The 23171-nt window shown below is 36.9% G+C and overlaps 1 protein-coding gene across 1 annotated transcript in view; it reads right to left on the reverse strand.

Annotated features, from left to right (window-relative positions):
- Positions 1-23171, reverse strand: part of kcnk2a (potassium channel, subfamily K, member 2a) — a 32719-nt gene that overhangs the window by 2055 nt on the left and 7493 nt on the right. The window contains exons 3-6 of the mRNA XM_067454564.1: positions 22266-22383; positions 8458-8618; positions 3079-3265; positions 2801-2940 (exon numbers count right to left, since the gene is read on the reverse strand). Of these exons, the coding sequence (XP_067310665.1) occupies positions 2801-2940; positions 3079-3265; positions 8458-8618; positions 22266-22383 (606 nt within the window). The remainder of the gene's footprint in view (positions 1-2800; positions 2941-3078; positions 3266-8457; positions 8619-22265; positions 22384-23171) is intronic.

Below are 23171 nucleotides of genomic sequence, written 5' to 3' on the forward strand. Positions count from 1 at the left end.
ATCCTAAACAAACTAAAATGTATCAAGGTATCCACAAAAATACTCTTTGCATCTTCCACATTTATTTCTTGATTTCTTATACATTTATTTCTTGAGCACCAAATCAGCATATTAGAATGATTTCTGGTTCATCGTGTGATGATAAATACTGGAGTAAAGATGCCATAACAGGAATAAAAACATAAAATCTAAATTTTTGAAATATATTTAAAATAGAAATCATTAAACATTATTTTAAATTGTAATAATTTTTTGAATAAACAAAGTCCAATTTTCAGCAAAATCTATTATATAGCCTATAAGAAATGATAGTGCTACCTAAAAGAAATGTATGGAAACACCAGCAATACAGTGTCTTTTTCAGTTGCTGAAGTATTGAGTACATTTGCAAGTCGCCGTACGCTTTCAAGTCAAGTATTGGTTTTAAAAATGCAAAACACACATTTTTGGAAGTGATGCAATGGGAACCTGCTTAAATGCATAAACTGCAAATTCTGCACATAAAGAGTTTTAAGTGTACAACATTTTTTATGAATGGTCATTTGTTACATTACATTATCTTTAAAGTATTTTTGGACTAATTTAAAGTCTACATGTATACAGTGTAACTGTCTGGCTGATTTATGCAAATCTAGGATAAATAAATTCCAACCTATCCACCAAACCTCTAAAACATAGTACAGTTACATATTGGCACAGTGTAAAACTATAGTCTCTAATGTTATCAGCATTGTATTTGAGATTCTCCTTATGAATCATTACAAGAAAGCCTCTTAAAATATATTATAACTACCACAAAAATGATTCAGGAAGAAACAGTTCGCAGTATGGGCCTATGTCAAGACAATGGGTGGACAACATAAGTTGAAGTAGGAAAAAAAAACACTAAAGAGAAAATCTAATCTAAAAGTAAACCTAAAAGGAACCTTTGCTTTCCTCTCAAATGAGGTCATTAGATGGTAAGTTAGTTCTTTACAGGACTCTTGAAAGGTTTTAATTTGAGACGTTTATTCCTGATATAGAGGAAAATAAGCGTGTGCGCTACATAACACCTTTACAGCATTTAAGAAACCCTGAAAGGTGATGCATTATGGATGAGAATCAGGTAGCAGAACTGGGTCATTCAGACCTTTCATTCACAATAATCGTGCACTGCATTTCCCTTCTCCTCCATTTCCCGAGATGTGATAATGGACTTCAGTGTGAAACATTCTCAGGTTCAGATTTACAGTATTCTGCTAATTCACACAGGGTTGACTAATACTGGGGCCTATATTCTCCTTTTTGTGAAAGACTTTCCTTACATGATCTAGGAGAAGGACAATTCCCATCTCCTAAAGATAAAACTAATTAGGTAGTTTGTGATACTATAGAGTATAACGTCAAATTGCACTTTTATGATCGCATCAGAAAAGCACAAGAGGTCCAGAAAAAAAAAAAAAAGTCTCATTATGTGTTTCAGACAGAGCAAACCTTCTGTTCCAGCTAATCCAAGCACATAATTCTCCAGGCTGAAGCTCATTCATTTCATAGACAAATGTAAAGGAAAGCTAAACACACCGCTGATCTGTGATTGGCGCCTGATAAACTGGAACGTCATGCTGGGAACTACATAGCAAACAAAGCCACGATAACACATAATGAACTCCTCGACATGACCTCGAACATTTCATACAGACCTAATCATAAAACACATACTACGCTCCTCCTAATCTTTATAGAAATGTAAAATAAGCAATAAGGTCAAATGCCTTTTTTACATTGTACAGCTCAGTAGACATCAGTAGACACCATTGTACAGTATTTTGTACAGTTGTGATGGAAACCTTTGTAATATAACTACTTGGAAAACACAAAAAGCATTATACATTATACTTTCTAAAGGTGTTTTCAATAATTAGAAAAGTATTATTTATCTGTGGTTACTCATTATTAATGAGACCTTACAATGCATTAGAAGGTACATTACAAGGCATATTTACAAAATGCACAAAAATTATAATGCATTATCAGAGATAATCAGAGTGTATGCGCTTTTTGCACACGCCTATAGGCGCATATTACTAACGCGCCCTTAAAATAACACAGAAAATACTGCGTTTTTGTTGGTCAATGGCGCAGTCGATTTCAGTTGCTTCAAACTAGCAAGGCGCCCAAACCAACCTCGTTTTAAGACCATGGGCGAACAGATGGACGCAAGTGCAATTGCTATTTAAACAACGTGGCGCTGGACGTGAAAATTATAACTGCGTCGGGGTGAAAAGCAAAAAACACTTGCAACGTGCCTGGCTTTTAGTAAAGTGCTACTGAAGTTTCTGCTTACCAAAGCATTTATTTGATTCAAATATGCTGATCAATGCCTGAATTTTTTTTTAAATGTTATAATATAGTTAATAATTGTTTTATTCACATCGTAACATTCACATAGTTAATAATAGTAAAATGACTAAAAATGTATTATTTTTTTATGTGAGACTGATCGTCCCAATATACACCATTACCATCAAAACACTGATATTTCCACTGTCCATACTTAAAAGGCTTACGGTAGACATCTTAATTAAACCATCGGTTATTGCCCATTTTATGTTAGACAAATAAATCTCATCTGTGTGCATGTGTTGAAGTGCAATACAGTACATTTTTCTTTATTCTAATTCAACATCCTGTGGTTTAGCCTATTCACATTCAAACTGGAGCTGAGAGGGAGCCGTTTCTGAGATTCAGATTTTTGCTTAACCGTGGAACAGAAGTGCCGTTCTCACTCTGGTATTGCCTGAAAGCATCAGTAAGCACATACCTCCTCTTTTGTCTTCTTGGAGATGACCCGGAGCCAGTCTCCAATCATACTGAGAACTGCAGCGAAGTAAGCAAGACCCACCAGGATCCAGAACCACACGATGGGCTTATAATAGTCCATATACTCAATCTCAGAGCCTCCTGAATGAGATAAATGAACCCACATCAACCCAATGAACTCATGAATACACTCAACTCAGTTTGACTTGTTTTTCTGTGTGTTTGTTTGCTATCAGAAACTAACAAAAGCTGAAGGAGCAAATTAGTGACTTCATTCACCTGCTACAAAGTCTCCAAAGCCAATAGTGGTTAAAGTGATGACAACAAAGTAGATGGCCTCCAGAGCGCTCCAGCCTTCAATGTGCTGGAAGATGAGGGCGGGGAGGGCCACAAACAGCAGGCACCCGAACAGGATGAACAGGACCGTGGATGTCACACGGATTTTAGTTTGGCTCACGTTCCATTTCTGAGAGGGAAAAACAGATGTGAAAGGAGGTGAGAATGACGGGTGGATAAGACAGTTAAGCTCATTATAATCACTAACGATAATACTTGGCCTGACACTGTATAAAAACATTCATTCTTAAGCAATGTCCGGCATCTAGTTTACACTGTCACATGAGACAAAGGGAAGTACACTACCATTCAAATCAGTTTGGGATCAGTAAGATTATATAATGTTTTTGAAAGTCTCCTATGCTCATTAAGGATGCATTTATACGATTAAAAACACAGTAAAGACAGTAATTTTGTGAAGAATTATAACTACTTAAAATAACTTATCCATTTGTATTATATTTTAATGTAATCTATTCCTGTGCTGAATTTTCAGCATTCATTATCCCAGTCTTTAGTGTCACATGATACTTCATAAATCATTGGTGTTTATCATCCACGAACAGTTGCTTAATATTTTTTAAGATTATAATATTTTTTAATTTACACATTATTTACTCAAAATTCACACAAATATTTAGGAAGCCATTAAGCTGCTATTTATATACATATGCTTTATTAAAGGGTTATTTCAGCGATTAGCATATGGCTTTGTATCAGTAGAAACCCTGGAGTATATTCAAATGATTGTGCTTTCCCCTCTCATATCCCCCTGAGACGAGAGATTTATCCATTTTATTTCTGGAAAAATTCCTCCAATGATGCAAATTGGCAATATTTGCATCATCGGAAGAATGTTTGGCCAAAGGCTAAAGACTACAGCCAGCAGAGGGAGCTATTTCCTCATGTTTTACACACGCGCATGGGGATGGGAGATCGCACTCACAGCTTAGCTCGCAGTTGCAGCCTCAGACATTCATGAAAACTGAACTATGCTGAGACAGAGAGCAATGTAAGTGTTTTATCTTCTCAAATTAATTTCTATGAAAGTTAAGCTCCCAAAGGCATGAACTTAAAACACGCCAGACTGAACACGCGTTGTGAACATATGCCGCGAATGTGGTCGCGATTACCTCAGCTCTCATCACGAGCTCATCAGCTTAAAGCCCTGCATTTATGGGCCAATTTTCACGTCATACCTAAAACGCGGGCCGGGCTTCGGGCCTTTTTTAGGCATCTCCTCCGTTTTATATTTATTTTATTAATTAAAAGGAACAATGAGATGTTCTGCTGGTAGAAACAACACGAGACCATAATAGCGAATGCGACTGTCAAGATATGGCTCGCACAGTGTTCAGAGCATAGGTTCAGAGTCCGCGCCAGCAGCAGCAGCGCGCGTTTCTTGTGAGCGTGCGTTTCTATTGCGTGTCATCCGCGGGGCGTCTGCTGCTATTAATGTACAGGGAAGCCCTATACTTCATGTTAAATATAAATATATTGCCTATTGATACAGCAAAGACAACGCCGGCAGTAGCCGGCCCATACCATATCCATGGTATTGACGGCAAAAGGCTACAGAATATTTCGTTCTATACAGGTTTAATATTTCAAAATCGATAATTATGTTGTTTTTTATTATTATAATTAGGCCTATATCTGCATTTATGTTAACCTACAGACTTTCAAACATGAAAATGTCATGTATTCGTGTCAAAATGGCACATCTTTTCCTATTATATTTCGCCTGGAAATGCTTCCAACACGCTCGCGTGTCGCGTGAAAATAGGCGTATCTTCTATTTGAAGCATGCACGTATTTTCCGCGCAGCTCGGACCGACGTAGGCAGTATGCAAGCTCTAACCGGTTAACATGGGAGCCAAAATAAAAACGGACGCAGCCGAGACGCTGACGACACGCTTGCAGTGTGTCCCCTGCGTTATGGCCTTTTCACAACTGGTTCCTTCATTCGTTTTCTCTGAACAGGTATTTATCTGATTGCGAAATGACTAAATTATCTTACCAGTGCGCTTAGGTCACGCTCTCTCTTATGTGGTCTTTGAATTTGAAATGAGCTGCTGAATAAAATGCATCTAATCTTATGCTTTCGTTGCTGTAAACTCCGTTAAATGAGCATATACCACGGGAATTGAAGATCGGATTTATATTCATTTTGCGTAGGTGTAAGGTAGGCTATAAGACAACCTGCATGTTCTTTTTTTATTTTTCTTTGTTTAGCTCCGTTTGCGAGAGCCGCGAGCAGAATCAGCCTGCCTCAGCTCGTAAAAATGCCTTTTACTGTGGTGGTAATAGTAGGCGAAATTAACTAACATTGTGATGCTTGAAGTGTTTTATATCTATGGATTTTATTATAGGCAAGACAAGCCAAGAGTTGATTTGAGAGACTAAATCGATTAAATATGCGGTTAAATATGTCGGCCGCTGGCCGCTTGGTCATCACTTAAAAAAAATAAAACTTTAATTTAACAAACAAAAAAATGCTCTAAACATTTTTCTAAATTAACTTAAAGAAACGAAACGAAATATATCTACTTTGATATTAAAAACAAAACAGAAATATTTTAATGGCTGCAACAATGAAAAAAAAAAAAAAAAAAAAAAAAAAAAAACACGGGCTCCAGTCGGACTCGGGCCGAGAATTTTGATAAGCTGTCGGACACGGGCCGGGCTAGGGTCTCAGTTTCTCGGGCCATGGCCGGGCTAGGGCCTAGATTTGAGGCCCGTGCAGGGCTCTACATTAGCTCATGATGTTAAATGTAATCTCACTCCTGCTGTTAGTGCTCAGTAGGGATGGGTATCATTAAGGTTTTAACGGTATTACTACTCTTATCGATACTGCTTATCGGTCCGGTACTTTAACGGTATTCTTATCGGTACTTTTTGAGATTTTATATAGCATATATATATATATATATATATACACACACAATTAACAAAAATACACAGCCTACACATCCAGTGCTTTCATTTCAGGAAGAATTCTACTAATCAAATGTAAAATAACACTGTTCATCATAAATAGCCAAATTAATGCTTATTAAAGCTGAAGTTATTCATGCAAGAGCTGTGAGTGATTTTCTCTTTGCATTTGGTTGTTTAATTCGCAGTAATTCGTCAGCATGTTTATTTACACCGCTGCCTCTTTAAGACAGATGTGCAGATCTATAGGCGACTGATAATAGGCAGATGGACTATATTTTCTCCTGACTATATCCATAATAACTACGTCCATTTTAGACACAAACTGTGTTGTGTTTAATAGACTCTCCAAGCCGGTCATTTTGCCATAGATGTTTGTGTACATCTGATCGTTTAGACGCGAGTGTGAAACCGAAAGTGTAATTTGCTCGTCTCGTTGCGGCTGTTTCAGAGCGCGCGCGTCGACTTGGGAACAATCCCTTGCGCACATTTTTGTGATTTTAATCGCTCTTTTTATTATTAAACTCGTCCCACAATTTACCAACAGTGGCTAGACTGTATTTTACAACAATCACTGATTGTGCTGATTCTGTCATTACGTTTGAGTTTGGAGAAATGACCGCGTAGGCTACTGCTGCAAAGGGAATTAAGTTGGGCTAGACATAAATATCATTATTATAATCTTTGGAAGACAAAATCTAAAATAAAAGCAGACTATCACCGATCTAAAGTGCAACCGGGCTACGTTTGAATGTTTGGTTCTGTCCTCGGCTGTCGTTTGCGGAGCTCTCTCTCTCTCTCTCTCTCTCTCTCTCTCTCTTTCTCTTTCTCTCTCTCTCTCTCTCTCTCTCTCGTCACGTGTATTTTCAAAAGTACCGACAGCAGAACCGATAACGTCCGAGCTTATCGATACACCGGTCTTTCAAAATTCAGCCCCGGTACCCATCCCTAGTGCTCAGTGCTGTGACACTCCGTCACAGTAATCCAGTAGCGGTGGCTTTGGGAATGGCCTCACAGGGCAGCGAAGCATTCTGGGAATTGTTGTCTCTCATCCCCATGAGACAAAAATACATTTTCTGTCTTTTCTCAGTCTAGAAAGCACCAAATTCAAAAACAATTTCACATTTCTACTACATTAATGACCCAGTTTTAATACAGATTCATCTTCCCAGCGCTGAAGTACCCCTTTAATAGACTTTATTAATATACATTAATTAGCCAAGCGCATAGTTATTGTGCCTAATGTCGATAATCTCAAGCCAAATATACTAGGACATCAATCTGGCTTAAATCACTAGTTTAAAGACCCTCTCACAATGAGAGTTTTATGGACTATAATCAATTTGTGTTAGCTTGGAGTACACCTACATGGTAGGGTATTTACAAAAACTTTGACATTTTTAGTAGATATACACATTTAAAATGTTTAAAAATATAGCCAAAATATAGATTATAAAAAATGGGTGAAGGAAACTAATTATGCAGATTTTTATTCAATCAAATGATGCAACCAATCAGCATAATGAATGATGATTCTTGACGTAACTCAAGGCCATAAAATGTGGAAAAATTACATCACAGGACAGAAAGCTGTACTCGACAAGCAGATTCATTGAGTTTAACACAGTAGAGTTTGTGAAATAAATAAAAAAATATATTTTTTTCAGCCTTTAAGAAATTGTTTACTATGTGGTGCACACAAGAATGAGTGCACCAGCAATAAATAATTCACTATGCTGCATTGACTTCAGACAAAAAAAATACTGTATTGTGCTTCATTGTACACGGCAATGTTCCAAATTGTTCCTGCGCAAACACAACACAGCTCAGCAGAAAAGGAATGTGAATGTGCAATGAGTGTAAACAAGATGGCCACCAGAGGCACTTAAGTCATTACTGCGGATCATCAAAGTGACCGAATGTTCTGCAGCACCCAACAAGGCTAATAGTAGTAAGCCAGCATTTCTACAAAACAGTCATTATTATAGTGCTGCATGGGATTTATTGAGCGAAGACAATATAGTACATTTCTGATTTAAGGGATTTGACGTGTACAGACTTATTTTTTTTCTAAATGAAATATAATCTTTTGACTGGCCATGGTGCAAATTACACATTATTTCCTAGAATTTGTCTAATTTGTTATTTTTAAGATATTTAAATTGTCAGGTCAGCATGTAAAAAAATCCCTGTCCCTGTGTTTTTCTTTCATTCTTCCAAAAATGTATGTAACAGTTTTGTGATGTATAGACCGTATAGATGTATGACTCTAGAAACTGCTGCATAAGTGAAAGGATTATAAATGATTATAGATTATGAAGTGGATTAATGGTATAAATCCTGTGTGTAGTTGTGCTACATGATTTTTACTACATTTAATCTCACCACAAACATCTTTTCCACTTTGGCGATTCCTTTGCCAAATATTGTTCCCAGCTGATCGCCCACTCCTGCCAAGAGGAACCCAAAGAGTGGAATCCCCAGTAAGGCGTAGATAATGCAAAAGATTCTGCCTCCTTCTGTGTGTGGAGAGACATTTCCAAACCCTGCAGAAAGAGAAGTCATTCTGTCAGGAAGACTAATGATCCCAGATATTATGTGTAGCTATGATCTGCCAAAACACACAGGTCCCAGCTAATAGGGAATGTTCTCAGACCTTTGGCTAATGTTCTTGCAGGGTTCTCTCAAAGTTATTTACAAACATTCCAGTAACGTTAATATAACATTTGTTCAAAGTTATCTGGTCTTTAATAATGTTCTCAAAACATTAGCACTAAAAAATTATTTAGACATAATTTATGGAACTTTTTTCTGAAACATTTGGGATGCCTTGTTAGGCTAATGTTTTTTAAACGTTAATATAACTTTCTTTTTCAGAAGATTCAGAGAACATTCATTCAAAAGTAACATTGCCATCACACTTGATATGATAGTATACATGACCTAAAAACATTTTTAAGATTTTGAGAACCTTCAGAAGTCATAACTGGGAATGTTCATTATTAGGAATGTTCTTAGAACATTTATATTATAGGCTATTTCTTTGCTTCCTGAAGCACTCTTTTATATATAAAGCTTGTAAGATATTTTGTTGACCATTTCTTGAGTCAAACTGATAATGCAAGCCAAAAAGAAAAGAAAAGTTTAAAATCACACTCCCCTAGGGCACTCAAAAGATCTTCATTTGATTTACTGTACAGACAGCTTTATGAGAATTTAGATTAGGAAGCATTATTTATATATCAGGGAGAGTCTCACAGTTAAGACTGTTTTAACACCTACATTTAGTAGAAGCGCAAAGCAGATACAAATCATTACATAAATATAAATGCAGTAAATGGCCCAAAAAGTGGGATTAATTTCAGCTGTGTAAATGTATTCATTTTAAAATGTATTCAATTTCAGGCCTCTCGACAGCTTGAGGAATTACCAAACGGGTCACAGTGAGGTGAGGTAAATTATACATCCCATTAGTATCACCCATGGAAAGGGCTTTTAAACTCATTAAAGATTTACAATAATCAGTTTAATGATACAAACTTTCAACAGCATTCAATTTTACAACTATGTTGCCATAATGCAATTCAGCAAACCATAAAACAACCATAATTATGAGAACAGCTTTACAGCTCTAAAAATACAATAGTTTTAACAAAATAATTGTGTGTTAATAAAATTGATTTTAAATCCTTCAAACATTGCTTTATTTACTTCCATTGTAAGTGCCTCATTGTAACCTTGAATTTAGCTTTTTTTAAGAAAATAAGAAAGAGTCATCAACAACATACCACAACTTATGTAGATTCATATTAAAGGCACAGTATGTAAGTTTAGCTGCTAGAGATCACTTATAACAAATGCGTAGCTTGATGATGGCGTTAATGAGCGTGGATTTGCGGGAGCTGTCTTAATCTCCACAGCCAATGGAAAGGAATCCAACGGACTCTGGCAAAAACATGTTCATGGATGAGCTAATTTAATACATTTGAATGATTCCTCTGGTGAAAATGCTAATGAAAGACACCTGCAATATACATGGGTTTCAAGGCCAGCAGAGCTTTTATTATGCACTGTGGTCGGCCACTTCTGCTCTTTTTATTGCTTAAGTGGGGTAACGCAGCGCAGTTTTACATGGTTCAAATAAAAATGATCATACTAAAATATTTTAGTTTTAACATTGCTCTCTGCGTTCGCTCGGTGGCTGGTAGAGAGACTTGTTAATTGATATTAGAATATCATAGTAATAAAAAAACAGATTTTATATTGATAAAAGTATCCAAACAGTTGCTCACACAATATACATCATAAACACATAATATAATAAAGCATCTTTGGTAATTCCATGGTTTCTATGAAAGTAAAATCGGAAAACGAAGGGATCGCAGATATGTTCAGTATTGAAAACGTTTGGTATAAATGTAAGTACACAAGTCGACAAAACATTGTACTAGTGATTTTTAAAAATCTTATACAGGTCCTTCTCAAAAAATGTGCATATTTCATCCGACCAATAAAAAAAAAAGTGTTTTTATTACAAAAAAAGTCAACCTTCAAATAATTATGTTCAGTTGTGAACTCAATACTTGGTCGGGAATCCTTTTGCAGAAATGACTGCTTCAATGCGGCGTGGCATGGAGGCGATCAGCCTGTGGCACTGCTGAGGTGTTATGGAGGCCCAGGATGCTTCGATAGCGGCCTTAAGCTCATCCAGAGTGTTGGGTCTTGCGTCTCTCAACTTTCTCTTCACAATATCCCACAGATTCTCTATGCGGTTCAGGTCAGGAGAGTTGGCAGGCCAATTGAGCACAGTAATACCATGGTCAGTAAACCATTTACCAGTGGTTTTGGCACTGTGAGCAGGTGCCAGGTCGTGCTGAAAAACGAAATCTTCATCAAGCATGAAGTGCTCCAAAATCTCCTGATAGCTAGCTGCATTGACCCTGCCCTTGATAAAACACAGTGGACCAACACCAGCAGCTGACATGGCACCCCAGACCATCACTGACTGTGGGTACTTGACACTGGACTTCAGGTGTTTTGGCATTTCCTTTCTCCCCAGTCTTCCTCCAGACTCTGACACCTTGATTTCCGAATGACATGCAAAATTTGCTTTCATCCGAAAAAAGTACTTTGGACCACTGAGCAACAGTCCAGTGCTGCTTCTCTGTAGGCCAAAGTGGCCTGACCTGGGGAATGCGGCACCTGTAGCCCATTTCCTGCACACGCCTGTGCACGGTGGCTCTGGATGTTTCTACTCCAGACTCAGTCCACTGCTTCCGCAGGTCCCCCAAGGTCTGGAATCGGTCCTTCTCCACAATCTCCACAGGGACCGGTCACCTCTTGTTGTGCAGCATTTTTTTGCCAGACTTTTTCCTTCCCACAGACTTCCCACTTAGGTGCCTTGATACAGCACTCTGGGAACAGCCTATTCATTCAGAAATTTCTTTCTGTGTCTTACTCTCTCGCTTGAGGGTGTCAATGATGGCCTTCTGAACAGCAGTCAGGTCAGCAGTCTTACCCATGATTGTGGTTTTGAGTAATGAACCAGGCTGGGAGTTTTTAAAAGCCTCAGGAATCTTTTGCAGGTGTTTAGAGTTGATTAGTTGATTCAGATGATTAGGTTAATAGCTCGTTTAGAGAACCTTTTTTTTAGGAATTTGGGGTTTTCATGAGCTGTATGCCAAAATCATCAGTATTAAAACAATAAAAGACCTGAAATATTTCAGTTGGTGTGCAATGAATCTAAAATATATGAAAGTAAAAATTGTATCATAACATTATGGAAAATAATGAACTTTTAGTACAATATGCTAATTATTTGAGAAGGACCTGTATATTGTGCCTTTAATTGACTAAACCAGCAATATTATTCTAAAACAACAACAAACTGCTAATGCTGGTTAAGAAACTTTTCTAGGAAACTATGATTGGGATTTCAGGAACATTGTGGGGGCATGGGGAGAGGGGGATATATCAGTCTCAGAAAATTGTGAAAACACAATGTCTGGAAAAGACAAGATAATTTCTAGCCACAGTCACCTCTTGCAGTCTGAATGTGTAAAACTACCACAATAAGAATTTAAGCAATTACAAGCACAAAAAGCTAAGGCCCACCCTGAGCGAAGCACATCAGTGGCTTCCGCAAGAGCCTCCATCCAATTATGTTTCCATTTTCCTTGAAACTCATTAAGTGGGCTCAATCACTCCTCGTGCACTGTCCTCTTTGAAATCTAATTAAATCAAAAAACCTTGAAAGAGTCATAAAAATGGTTTCCTATGAGACACCCTTAATTACACACGGCAAAATGGAGATGAATGACCGTAATGTCTTAACACATAGAATTATGCACATATGATCATGGTTGGATAAAAGTATCATACTTGTTTCAGTAGATTAACTATAAGGATTAGATAAAAGTAGATAACAGTTTATAATGTGATTTAATGGCATTTCTATTTTCTCCTGGTACAAACAATACTGTGGCCAGACTCTTCATTACTCAGATAACATCTAATTTAGAAACAAACAACTTGTAATAATGAATTAATTGGTCAGAAAATGCCAAAGTGGCGACTAGTGGGGCAAATCCAGACTGACAACCCTATTTTTGCAGCCTCCAGTTGATTTTGATAAAATTGCTACTACATACACCAGCATTGTTAATTATGTCATAAATCTATCAATTTAATTATTTCTCACCAGCAGCCATATCACCCTGTAGCCCAAGACTGGTTTCCCACTGAAGCTAAGCAGGATTAAGCCTGGTCAGCACCTGGATGGGAGACCTCCTAGGCAAAACCAGGTAGCTGCTGGTAGAGGTGTTAGGTAAGGCCAGCAGGGGGCGCTCACCCTGTGGTCTGTGTGGGTCCTAATGCCCCAGTATAGCGATGGGGACACTGTACTCTCAAAGAACACCAGGATGACGGGTTTACACCCCTACTTTTTAATCAAAGGACATCCTGGGATTTTTAATGACCACAGAGAATCAGGACCTCGGTTTAACGTCTCATCCGAAGGACAGAGAAAGAGTAAGAATAGTATTTGATTAAATATTTGTTCTCCAGGCAGTCCTTTGGAATGAATTTATGGACTACTTTTTTTTTATTAACTGGATGTATACCTATGACTATTTTAATAACTCCTTAAACTTTCATCAGAATAATAATCATAATGATAGCAATGAAAAAAAAAAACATAAGTACAAATGTTTTATACGAATGTACAAAAAAAGTATCTGTAGTTTATTGAAAAGCACCACGAACACATTCACACGTCATAACAAGCAGGATAATATCTGTTCTCAGTGATCAACTGCATGTCTCGGTCGATTCTGATGAGAAATGAACGTCATGTGCTGTCTTGGAGTGCAAATCAGTTTGACACAGGGAACAAAAAATGTCATGCCACCCTCATTAGGGAAGAAGCACTACTTACTGAAAGACTGACGCAAAACGAGCTTAATGAGCACACAAGTGTGTCTTGTGAGGGTTTCAGCATTGGCAAATACTCTGCACAAAGGTGCTGATGCCTATTATTGAATGCAATGTCCTCACCAACTGATGAGCGCATAAGGACACTCCAACGTGAGTGTGTGTCTTTGCTGATGGGGGTGGACGGGAGGAGTTGGCAGGTTTTCACTCAAATGACAAGAGAGAAGAATTATTTGGCTATTGACAAACCCATTAGCAGTTGGAGCTTTAAAGACCAAGCCTGTGATTGACTTTCTTGGGTGACACAAACACAAATAAGAGATTATGGATGATGTTGATTTATAATAATACAACAACATTAGCAAACTGTTTTTAGCAGAAATGTTAAAACATACAAATTAACACGTATTTGTCAACTCAAAACATACTGCATTTGAACACACGCACACACTGTACACGCACGCACGCAGTTTCCATACACTGTAAAAAAACATTACAAAAATAATTGTTCTAATTGAAAATTTTCTAGTGACTGATCACATCTAAATGTTTCAGTTGGCCAAAGTGAAATTTAAAGCCGAATTAAATATCTGTGAATTAGATTGCATCAGTTCACAGAAATTTAATTTGGCCAAATACATTATAATATATATATAATATATTATATTACATTATAATATATATATATATATATATATATATATATATATATATATATATATATATATATATATATATATATATATATATATATATATATATATATATATATATATATATATATATATATATATATATTATGGAGACTAAAAATGTCCTGACAAGGATTGCAATCTTTGAGGGGACATTTTTAAGTGTTATACATGCTAATGAAGGCTGCATTTATTTATTTGTTTATTTATTTATTATGAATTTTATGAATATTTTTGTACGATTTTATCAATTATTCCTGTGATGGCCAAGCTGCATTTTCAGCAGCCATTACTCGAGTCTTCATTGTCACAAGATCCTTCAGAAATCATTCTAATATGCTGATTTGGTGCTCAAGAAATATTTCTTCTTATTATCAATGTTGAAAACAGTTGTATATATAGTTGTGCTACATATACAAATATTCTTGTGGAAACCTGACACATTTTTTCAGAATTCTTTGATGAATAGAACATTTAAAAGGACAGCATTCACTTAATTCACTTAAAATAGAAACATTTTGAGACATTATATTATGTCTTTCCTGTTACTTTTTCTGCAATTTAATGCACCCTTGCTGAATAAAAACATTAATTTTATCTTAGTGCCTCCAAACTTTTAAATATGTAAATAAAAAATGGATATCTGATTTGAAGCCCCAAGAACTTGGCCTCTGTCAAATCTTTATTAAAGGTCAAGCTATCAGACCTGCTCGGTTCATTAATTGCACTTCATACTTCACCACCTAAGTAGGGACACTGGAGGATTGATGAAGGGGGGCTAGCTCTTTAATCCACTACTTGGCTCCATTCCAGCAGGTTTCAAAGGTGTAGTACACATGTATTCAAGAACGGTCAAAGCTGCTAAAAGGATTAGTTAAGGTTCATTAATCAAGCTTATTAAATAACATTAATGCAATTTCCTACACATCCTGATGGAGTCAAAATGAAAAACACAACTGCTGATTATTTGCTGAGAAATTAATCCATAAACTCGAGTGTTTGGATTTGTTTAGAGGACAAAAATCATAATGTTGTAATGTTGCCATAATGTTGGCGCTGGTGTTCTTCACCCGAATTTCATAGGTTCGGGTGACTCAAGGGAATCATGACTGGATAGTTCAGTAGTGGTGGGGACTTCACAGGGTAAACTGGTTTGTGGCTGGTTTCTAATTAAATTGTCAAGCTTGATTGCCAGGTTATTGTACTGTGAAAGATTTAAGAATTCGCCTTTACATGCCAGTTCGGCTTGTAGAATGGGATTTAATCCCATGCGGAAAAATATTTTCAAAGCCACATCGTTCCATCCGCTCTGTGCAGCTAATTTGCAGAATTTAATGCCATATTCAGCTGTGGTGGATTTGCCCTGGCGTAGGTGTAATAACTGGAATGAAACATCCTTCTCACCATCTGGATATTCAACCGCTTCTCATATATGTTGCAAGATATATGTGAATGAACTACGAATGTAAATTACTGTACCAGACTCTAGCGCTTTACCCATGAGAAGTGATGATGAAAGTAAACTTGTTTGACTATATGGTGTGTATCAGCAATGGTGTAAAAAGCCCATAGTTTATCTGCAGAACCATCAAACTTATCAGGTAAAGCCAGTCTTACAGTTTGGGTTTTGGTTGATTCTTTCATTAATGACCCAATGTCGTTCCACACCCGTAAGACCTCCATTCATCCTCGGAACACAGTTTATGAGATTAGAACACAAGATATTTTAGATTTAGTCCGAGGCCTTTCTGTCCTTTGAATGTAAGTGTATGCTCACTTGCGGTCCACGTCCAGAAGGTAATGAAAACATCATCAAAGTAGTCCATATGTGACATCAGTTGGTTATTTAGACTCTTTTGAAACGTCGACAATACATTTTGATCCAAAAATAACCCAAAATACAATATATTCAGCATTGTCTTCTCTTACGTGTTCCTCAAATAAAGATTTAAACGGTCATGAATCATGGTTCGGATCGCGTGTCAAACTGGCAAACTGCTGAAATCACGTGACATTGGCGTAATGAATCACGAATCAATCTGCTGATTCACGACCGTTTGAATCTTTATTTGAGGTTTGAAAACAAACATATTTTTTTTTAATATTTTTTTGTTATTTTTGGACTAAAATGTATTGTCGACGCTTCAAAAGAGTCTAAATAACCAACTGATGTCACATATGGACTACTTTGATGATGTTTTCATTACATTCTGGACGTGGACAGCAAGTGGGCATACACTTACAATCAAAGGTTCTAAGGATGAACAGAGGTCTTACGGGTGTGGAACGACATGGGGTGAGTCATTAATGAAAAATATCATTTTGGGGTGAACTAACCCTTTAAATATAGATGTTCATTAGTAGCCTGTAGAGTCATTAGCTCTTCCTGGTAGCCCTTTGGCATCTCACTCCGATTAGCGAAGGCGAAGTATTCTGTAACGGATCCACTGCTGGAGGCGTTCAGAGTTTTTTAAACAAATCAGCAAGTCCAGAGAAAACAAACCAAACGTTAAACAAGTGGATTACTGGTGGATTTTCACGGGAATTTCAAGCATATCTTTGCGTCATTGTGTCACATATGTACACACAAAGCTTTTTTCCTGCTGGACAGGTAAGACATTTCAATGGTTGAATTAGACTATGTAACAGTAGCACACTTTCCGCATAATTAATTCCGTTACAGAGTTATCTTTGTTGTGCCTTTCTCGTTTTGCTATGTGCGTTATAGTAAACATCAATTATTTTGTGCTAGCTCTGAGAGGAAGCAGTTCACCTCTAACGTTACTCCACACTGCACAGAAATGGGAGCTGAACTACTGGTAGCCCTAATGGACATTAAATATAGTCACGCATTGCTGATGTTAACATTAACATTTTGAAAAAGTATAATTTGCATGGTTTGACGTCAGATTTAATCATTGTGGTTCATTGCCATGCTTTTCCCCCTAGTTAGTCAGAACAAAAGTGGATGTTAGCTACTTACGTTTTAAGATGTCGGTCATACTTTCAAACATTACAGTCTGTGTTTCTGAATGACAGTATCCACACCGGCGTGGTGACTGACAGCCCCATATTCTCTTCTAAACATTGGATTCCGAGGCACAACTCACGTAAAGTTGATAATTCCGCAAATAACTACAATTGCAGTTTTTAAACAGAGATGGCGATAAAGAGGAAAAACTACGGACTGCAGCTTTAAGTAAAACTTTAATACTTTTACATGAGTTAGTAAAACAATTTTTTTTAATGTAATTAAGTATTAAATGATATTCAATAAGAAATGTATTTCTGTAAAAAGTACAATATTATGTTTTGGAATGTTGTGAAGTGAAAGTTTTCCAAAGAAGAACACTGATAAAGTGCATATACTTGAAAAACAAACTAACTTGGAGAGTAAAAATACTTTAATACTATCTGCCTCTGCATTACCAGCACCTTCTGCTTCAGAGTTTGGATCAGCTAATAGGTTTACAATCTACTTTCCTTACCATCTTCCCCATGCCTATAGAAATCTAGACGCACCCTATTATTATTTATTTATTCTTTATTTGACAGGGACAGTGGGCAATAAAATATTACCCCAGAATTAGCTATACAGCTAAATTTAATCTGTTGTCCCTGGGCAGGAGTACACCAAATCATCAAAAACAAACCATACAGGTTAAATACAATTGAATACACCAAGGTTATTATAGTTTTGCTTTTTGAAATTAGTTTTTATTTTAGTATCGTTTTCAATTTTGCTACAAAATTTCAGTTTAGTTTTAGTTAGTTTTACATATGGTTTTGCTAGTTTTAGTTTAGTTTTTATTTTGCAAATACATTTCTATTTAGTTTTTATTTATTTAGTTTCAGTTTTAGTAATTATAGTTTAGCAGCGTTACCATAATGAAGTGTAGAGACCAAATCAAGGTTTTTAATTTCAGCAAAGTTTAATGTTTGCACAGATTAGAGTTTAATCTTACTAAACATCCTTAAGTGAAATAACTTGATAAACAATCATTATTGTTTAAACCCAGGACGGTCTTACAAAACATGCATAAAGTTGGGTCTTCACCTTTGAGCAAAAAAGCTTGAGTCAAACTATCACCTATACAAACAACGATCTGGAGATTTAAAATGAAATAAATTATATTTTTATATTAAAAATTTGTATTTGATATTTTTGACATAGGCTAATACTCATCTATCTTAGAACAAAATAAATGCAACATAAAATATAAAAGTAAAAATTATAAATTCCAGACAAACTCATTCATAACAAAGATGAAATATTGTTAAACAATTAAAAGCTTATTTTAATTTCTTCAGTAGTACAATGTAGGCTAGCAGTGTAAGACCACAGCTAAAGTCATCTGAATACAGCCAACACACACTGTTGTGCTCTGTGTGTGTGTGTGTGTGTGCGTGTGCGTGCGTGTGCGTGTGTTGTGCTATAATTGTGGGACCAGTGTCCTCACTTATCTAGTAAAATATTATGATAACTGACTAATAAGGACATTTGACTGGTCCTCACTAGTTAAAAAGGCTTATAAATCGGCCAAAACATGTTTTTATTTAAATCTATTGTTTTGCACGTTCTTGGGATGGGTAGGTTTAGGGATAGGGATAGGGGTTGGGTTAGATATAAAATATCATTAACCTGATAGAAAATCAATGGAAGTCCACGCAATGTCCTCACTTATATAGTGAAACAAACGTGTGTATTTGTGTTCTGGTATTCCCTACTTTGTGGGGAATTGTCTCCACACAGACAATAATATTATTAGTAGTAAATGATTATGAAAATACCTTTGAGCCTGTCAATATTATGCAAACATGAAATCTCAAACGCACAGTAGGCTAGTAACGTTACTTGCTACTAGTTGCTGACTTTTGCGCCTGCGTCTCTCGTCGCGTAAGAAACGGCATTCTAAAACAGTGAGCTTAAGTTAAAAGAAGTTCAACGTGCATCTCATTACCTTGTGTTATTTCCCATTTCACTGCCACGGACGCATTTGATTCTTTGTGAACTGCCGTTTAGGACTGGCGATGTGTTGCCTATCTGCATGCGTCCGTCACAGGACAGCCGTTAATCTCCTCAGATCACTTCACGCGCAGTACAGACACTCCCTCAACCGCCACAGTCAGATTTTCCACCACATTAAAGAGAGCTTATTAATAACGAAAACGAATATTTATTTTTGCTAATTATTATTTTATTTCAGTTAGTTTTTTTAGTAAGAGTAGTTAGTTTCGTTTAGTTTTAGTTTTTTATTTATTCAGATTTTTTAATTTTATTTCAGTTTACGAAAATGTTTTTTGACCAATAGTTTTAGTCTTAGTTTCAGTTTTCGTTTACGAAAATAACCTTGGAATACACGCAGTAAAAGAACATGTTAAAAATCAACTCTCAATAAATGTCTGAGCTGTAAAAACCAAACTCTGGTCCGGCCAATCACATCGTGTATAGAGTCGGTGGGCGGGGCTTAACATAATGACGGCAGAGTTGTGCTTGCGTGCTTCTAGTAAACACAGAAACTGGTGAACGGCGGTCTTTCGAATCAACTTTGACCGTGACTCTGGAAGACAAGACTCTGGAGTTAAATTTTTCTCTGAGAAAAGAACGGCACTGAAGTCATTCTTAAAAGGGAAGATGTGTTCAGAGTTTTGCCAACTGGATACGGCAAAAGTTTAATCTACCAACGGGCTCCTTCACATTGCTCTGGTTGTAGCGCTATCCAATTGTGTGCAGAGGGAGTTTGAAAGACAATCGTTATCCTGGTCCTCAGATTGAGCCCTGTCAATGGTGAGTTTCCAGACCAAACATCTTGTTGTGGGTCTGGCTTGTCAGGCTACTCTTTCCCCACTAATACACTCATATTTACTCATTCACTCATGCACACACACTAAAAATCAAAACAACAAACTTTTTTCTATATTTAATTTTCCAAAATACCTAGCTCTGTTCTTCCATACTCTACTTGTAGCCCATTCTAATACCTCCCTCCCTCACATTCTAATTATGCTGAAAACCCCTGATTCTCTTAAAAAAGTCAGCAGTACTCTGATCTGTGCCCTATCTTTCATGCTCAGTAACCTTTTTGACGAAAACTCCTGCACTCCTTTCTTCCTCAGTTTTTCCCTCATCACCTCTCTTTGTTTCATATCTTCTACAAATTATGCTCTGCTGGTTCCTCTTCTCGACATCCCTCACACAATCCAGTCTGATGTTTTTTTTTTCATCTTAAGGGTTTTATTTAGTGCTAAATGTCCCAACCTTAATCTTTCCCACCTTTCTTTCCTCCTCTGATTTATTTTCTCCCATATTATGCTTTTAACCTCTGATTTGCTAATATTCATTTGCATTTCTATGTCATTTTTCAATAATGCCCTCTTTGCTATCTTATTTGCCACCTCATTTCCCCTAATCCCTACATCCGCTGGAACCCATATACATTTGGCCAGACTACCTTTATCTATACTTGTATTTAGCTAAAGTACTTCATACAGAATATCTTGCAGAATATCTTTTTTGAAAGAAATTACCTTAAACTAGCTTAAGCTGGTGAACACTCAGCCAATATTTGTATATGGGGCTCATATAGGTATGAAATGTGCTGAAAAATGGGCCTGATATAGGGTTGTCTGCAGGTTCCATTATGGCCCATGTTAATTTCCCAGATGGATTTTGTATGGGATTGCACTTGCCACAAGGTGGGACCTAAATGGGCAACATGTGCAAGACCCATCTTGGTCCCATCTTTAACCCAGACAACATTTATATGTGGATATGAAATGGGCTAAAAAACTGGCTTAACATAGGATTGTCTGCAGGTTCCATAATGGCCCAATGTTAACTGATGGAATCCAAACAGATGGATTTCATATAGGATGGCACTTGCCATTAGGTGGGACCCAAGTGGACAACATACTCAAGACCCATCTCAGTCCCAGCGGAGTCAGAGCATATCAATCTTTGTCCTGTCCCGTCTTTTCCATCCACCTTAATGCAGGTAATACTGCCAACATTTCTACAGTAGCATATACTCCTAATTTGTCTGAGGTTCTTCTTTTTATTCCAATTACTTTTCCTGGTAATACCAACCCAAACCCTGTTGCCTGGGTTTGGTGTTTTAGCACTGTCCGTATAAATCTGTATGAATTAATTATATTCTTCTCCCACTCTATTATTAAATTATTAAAATTCCTCCTTCGCTTTCCTTTTTTCCTCTAGCACAAACCAGCCTACTTCAGGCCACACCATCTTCCACAGAGCTATCACTGGAACAACTACAGTAAGACTTATCCTCAAATGAAACACTTCTAGATCTTTAGCTATTTTATTTCCCATGCGCCCAAAATTATTCCTTTGATCCCTACAATCCTCCCTGCATTCCTGAAGTACTGCAGGCTTGCCTTCAAGTGACATTCGTTTAAATATCTACAAACAGGAAGTGAATTAGTTACACAGGAAGATGAAGTAAAATTCTGGTGATGGCTCCCTCTGGTGGAGGGATGAAAGATCCAAGGACGCAAAAAGAGACGCTACATCATCACGGTTTCAAGGGCAGCAAAGATGTTCTCAACATTATAAGAAATATACATTTCTTGAGCACCAAATCAGCATATTAGAGTGTACTTCAGCATACTTCAGTGTCACATGATCCTGATTTCTGAAGGATCATGTGACACTGAAGACTGGAGTAATGGCTACTGAAAATGTAGATTTGCTATCACAGGAATAAATTACATTTATCAATTATATTAAAATAGAAAACAGTTATTTTAAATTGTAATAATATTTAACAATATAATTGTTTTACTGTATTTTTTTATTTAGAAAAAAAATCATACAGACCCCAAACTTTTTGTGTCCAATGGATTATTCCCCCCTGAAATTGTGCAGTCCTACTTGTGGTCTATTTATTTGTATTTTAAGTCACCTGAGTTAAACTTGTTTTGCCAATCACCTTTCCCCAAGTTGTTTTTCTCACCTAAATTAAGTGACAGTGAAGTTCTAAAAGTCAATAATCAATAAAGAATCAATTATGGGATTGATACCATTTATTGATTGAGTACAGTTGTTACCTATTGTGGTGATGACAGTCCCTGCAAAGAAGAAGGAGCTGCTGAGGTCCCACATGCTGCTCTCATTGGAGGGGTGACCCAAGGGATTGACCCCGGCCCGGATAGCAAACACCACTTGCTGCGAATGAGAGAACAGGTCTCAGAAAAAAAATCTCCAAAAATGTAACAAAGCTCAATCCAAAAACGAGAGCAATGAACAGAGGAAACAACAACATCATTTACTCGATTCTTATGTCATACTATGCATTTTGTTTCTCCGTGAAACACAAAAGGAGATATTCAGCCTTCCACAAAAGAAAGACACAGGGTCAAAATGACATGTTGAAAAAATGATGAAAAATTGTCAAAAGAATTACATGAGTATACTGGACTTTAAATTAAAAACTGACAGCTATATTTCCAATTTTCCCATGCTGGATCATATTCGACCATGCTATTTCCAGTATAACGCCATCTGCTATTGTGCGGAGAGATGTAACACATTTAGACCTGAAGCAGACTGTCTCTGACGGAGCAGGATGGCTGGCTCCAACTGCCTACATTCAGTGCCTTCAACAAAGACCAACGGATCTGTTCTTTATCAGTGTATCACAGCATCTCTGGATTTTACGTCACACATTACTGTATCAGCTGGGAGTTAAAATAGAAACTGGCCCGTAATTTAATTCACTGTCAAATCTGTTATAGTATGGCTCCCTTATCAAATGGGTGGCCCTTTGTTTATGCAGCAGGGATGATATTATACTTCTTGTACTGTGATCGTTCTTCTAAAGAAGGGAACTTGGCATAATTGAGATCAATATTCCAGCTTCTCTGATCAGTGTGTTGAAGACCTGAAGTCACTTAAGCCTAGATTGATTCCAAACTTAGGGAATGTGTAGCTTTTCTTTTCCTTGTTACACTAGG

This window comes from Pseudorasbora parva, chromosome 10 (assembly GCF_024679245.1).
Source record: "Pseudorasbora parva isolate DD20220531a chromosome 10, ASM2467924v1, whole genome shotgun sequence".
Taxonomy (NCBI): domain Eukaryota; kingdom Metazoa; phylum Chordata; class Actinopteri; order Cypriniformes; family Gobionidae; genus Pseudorasbora; species Pseudorasbora parva.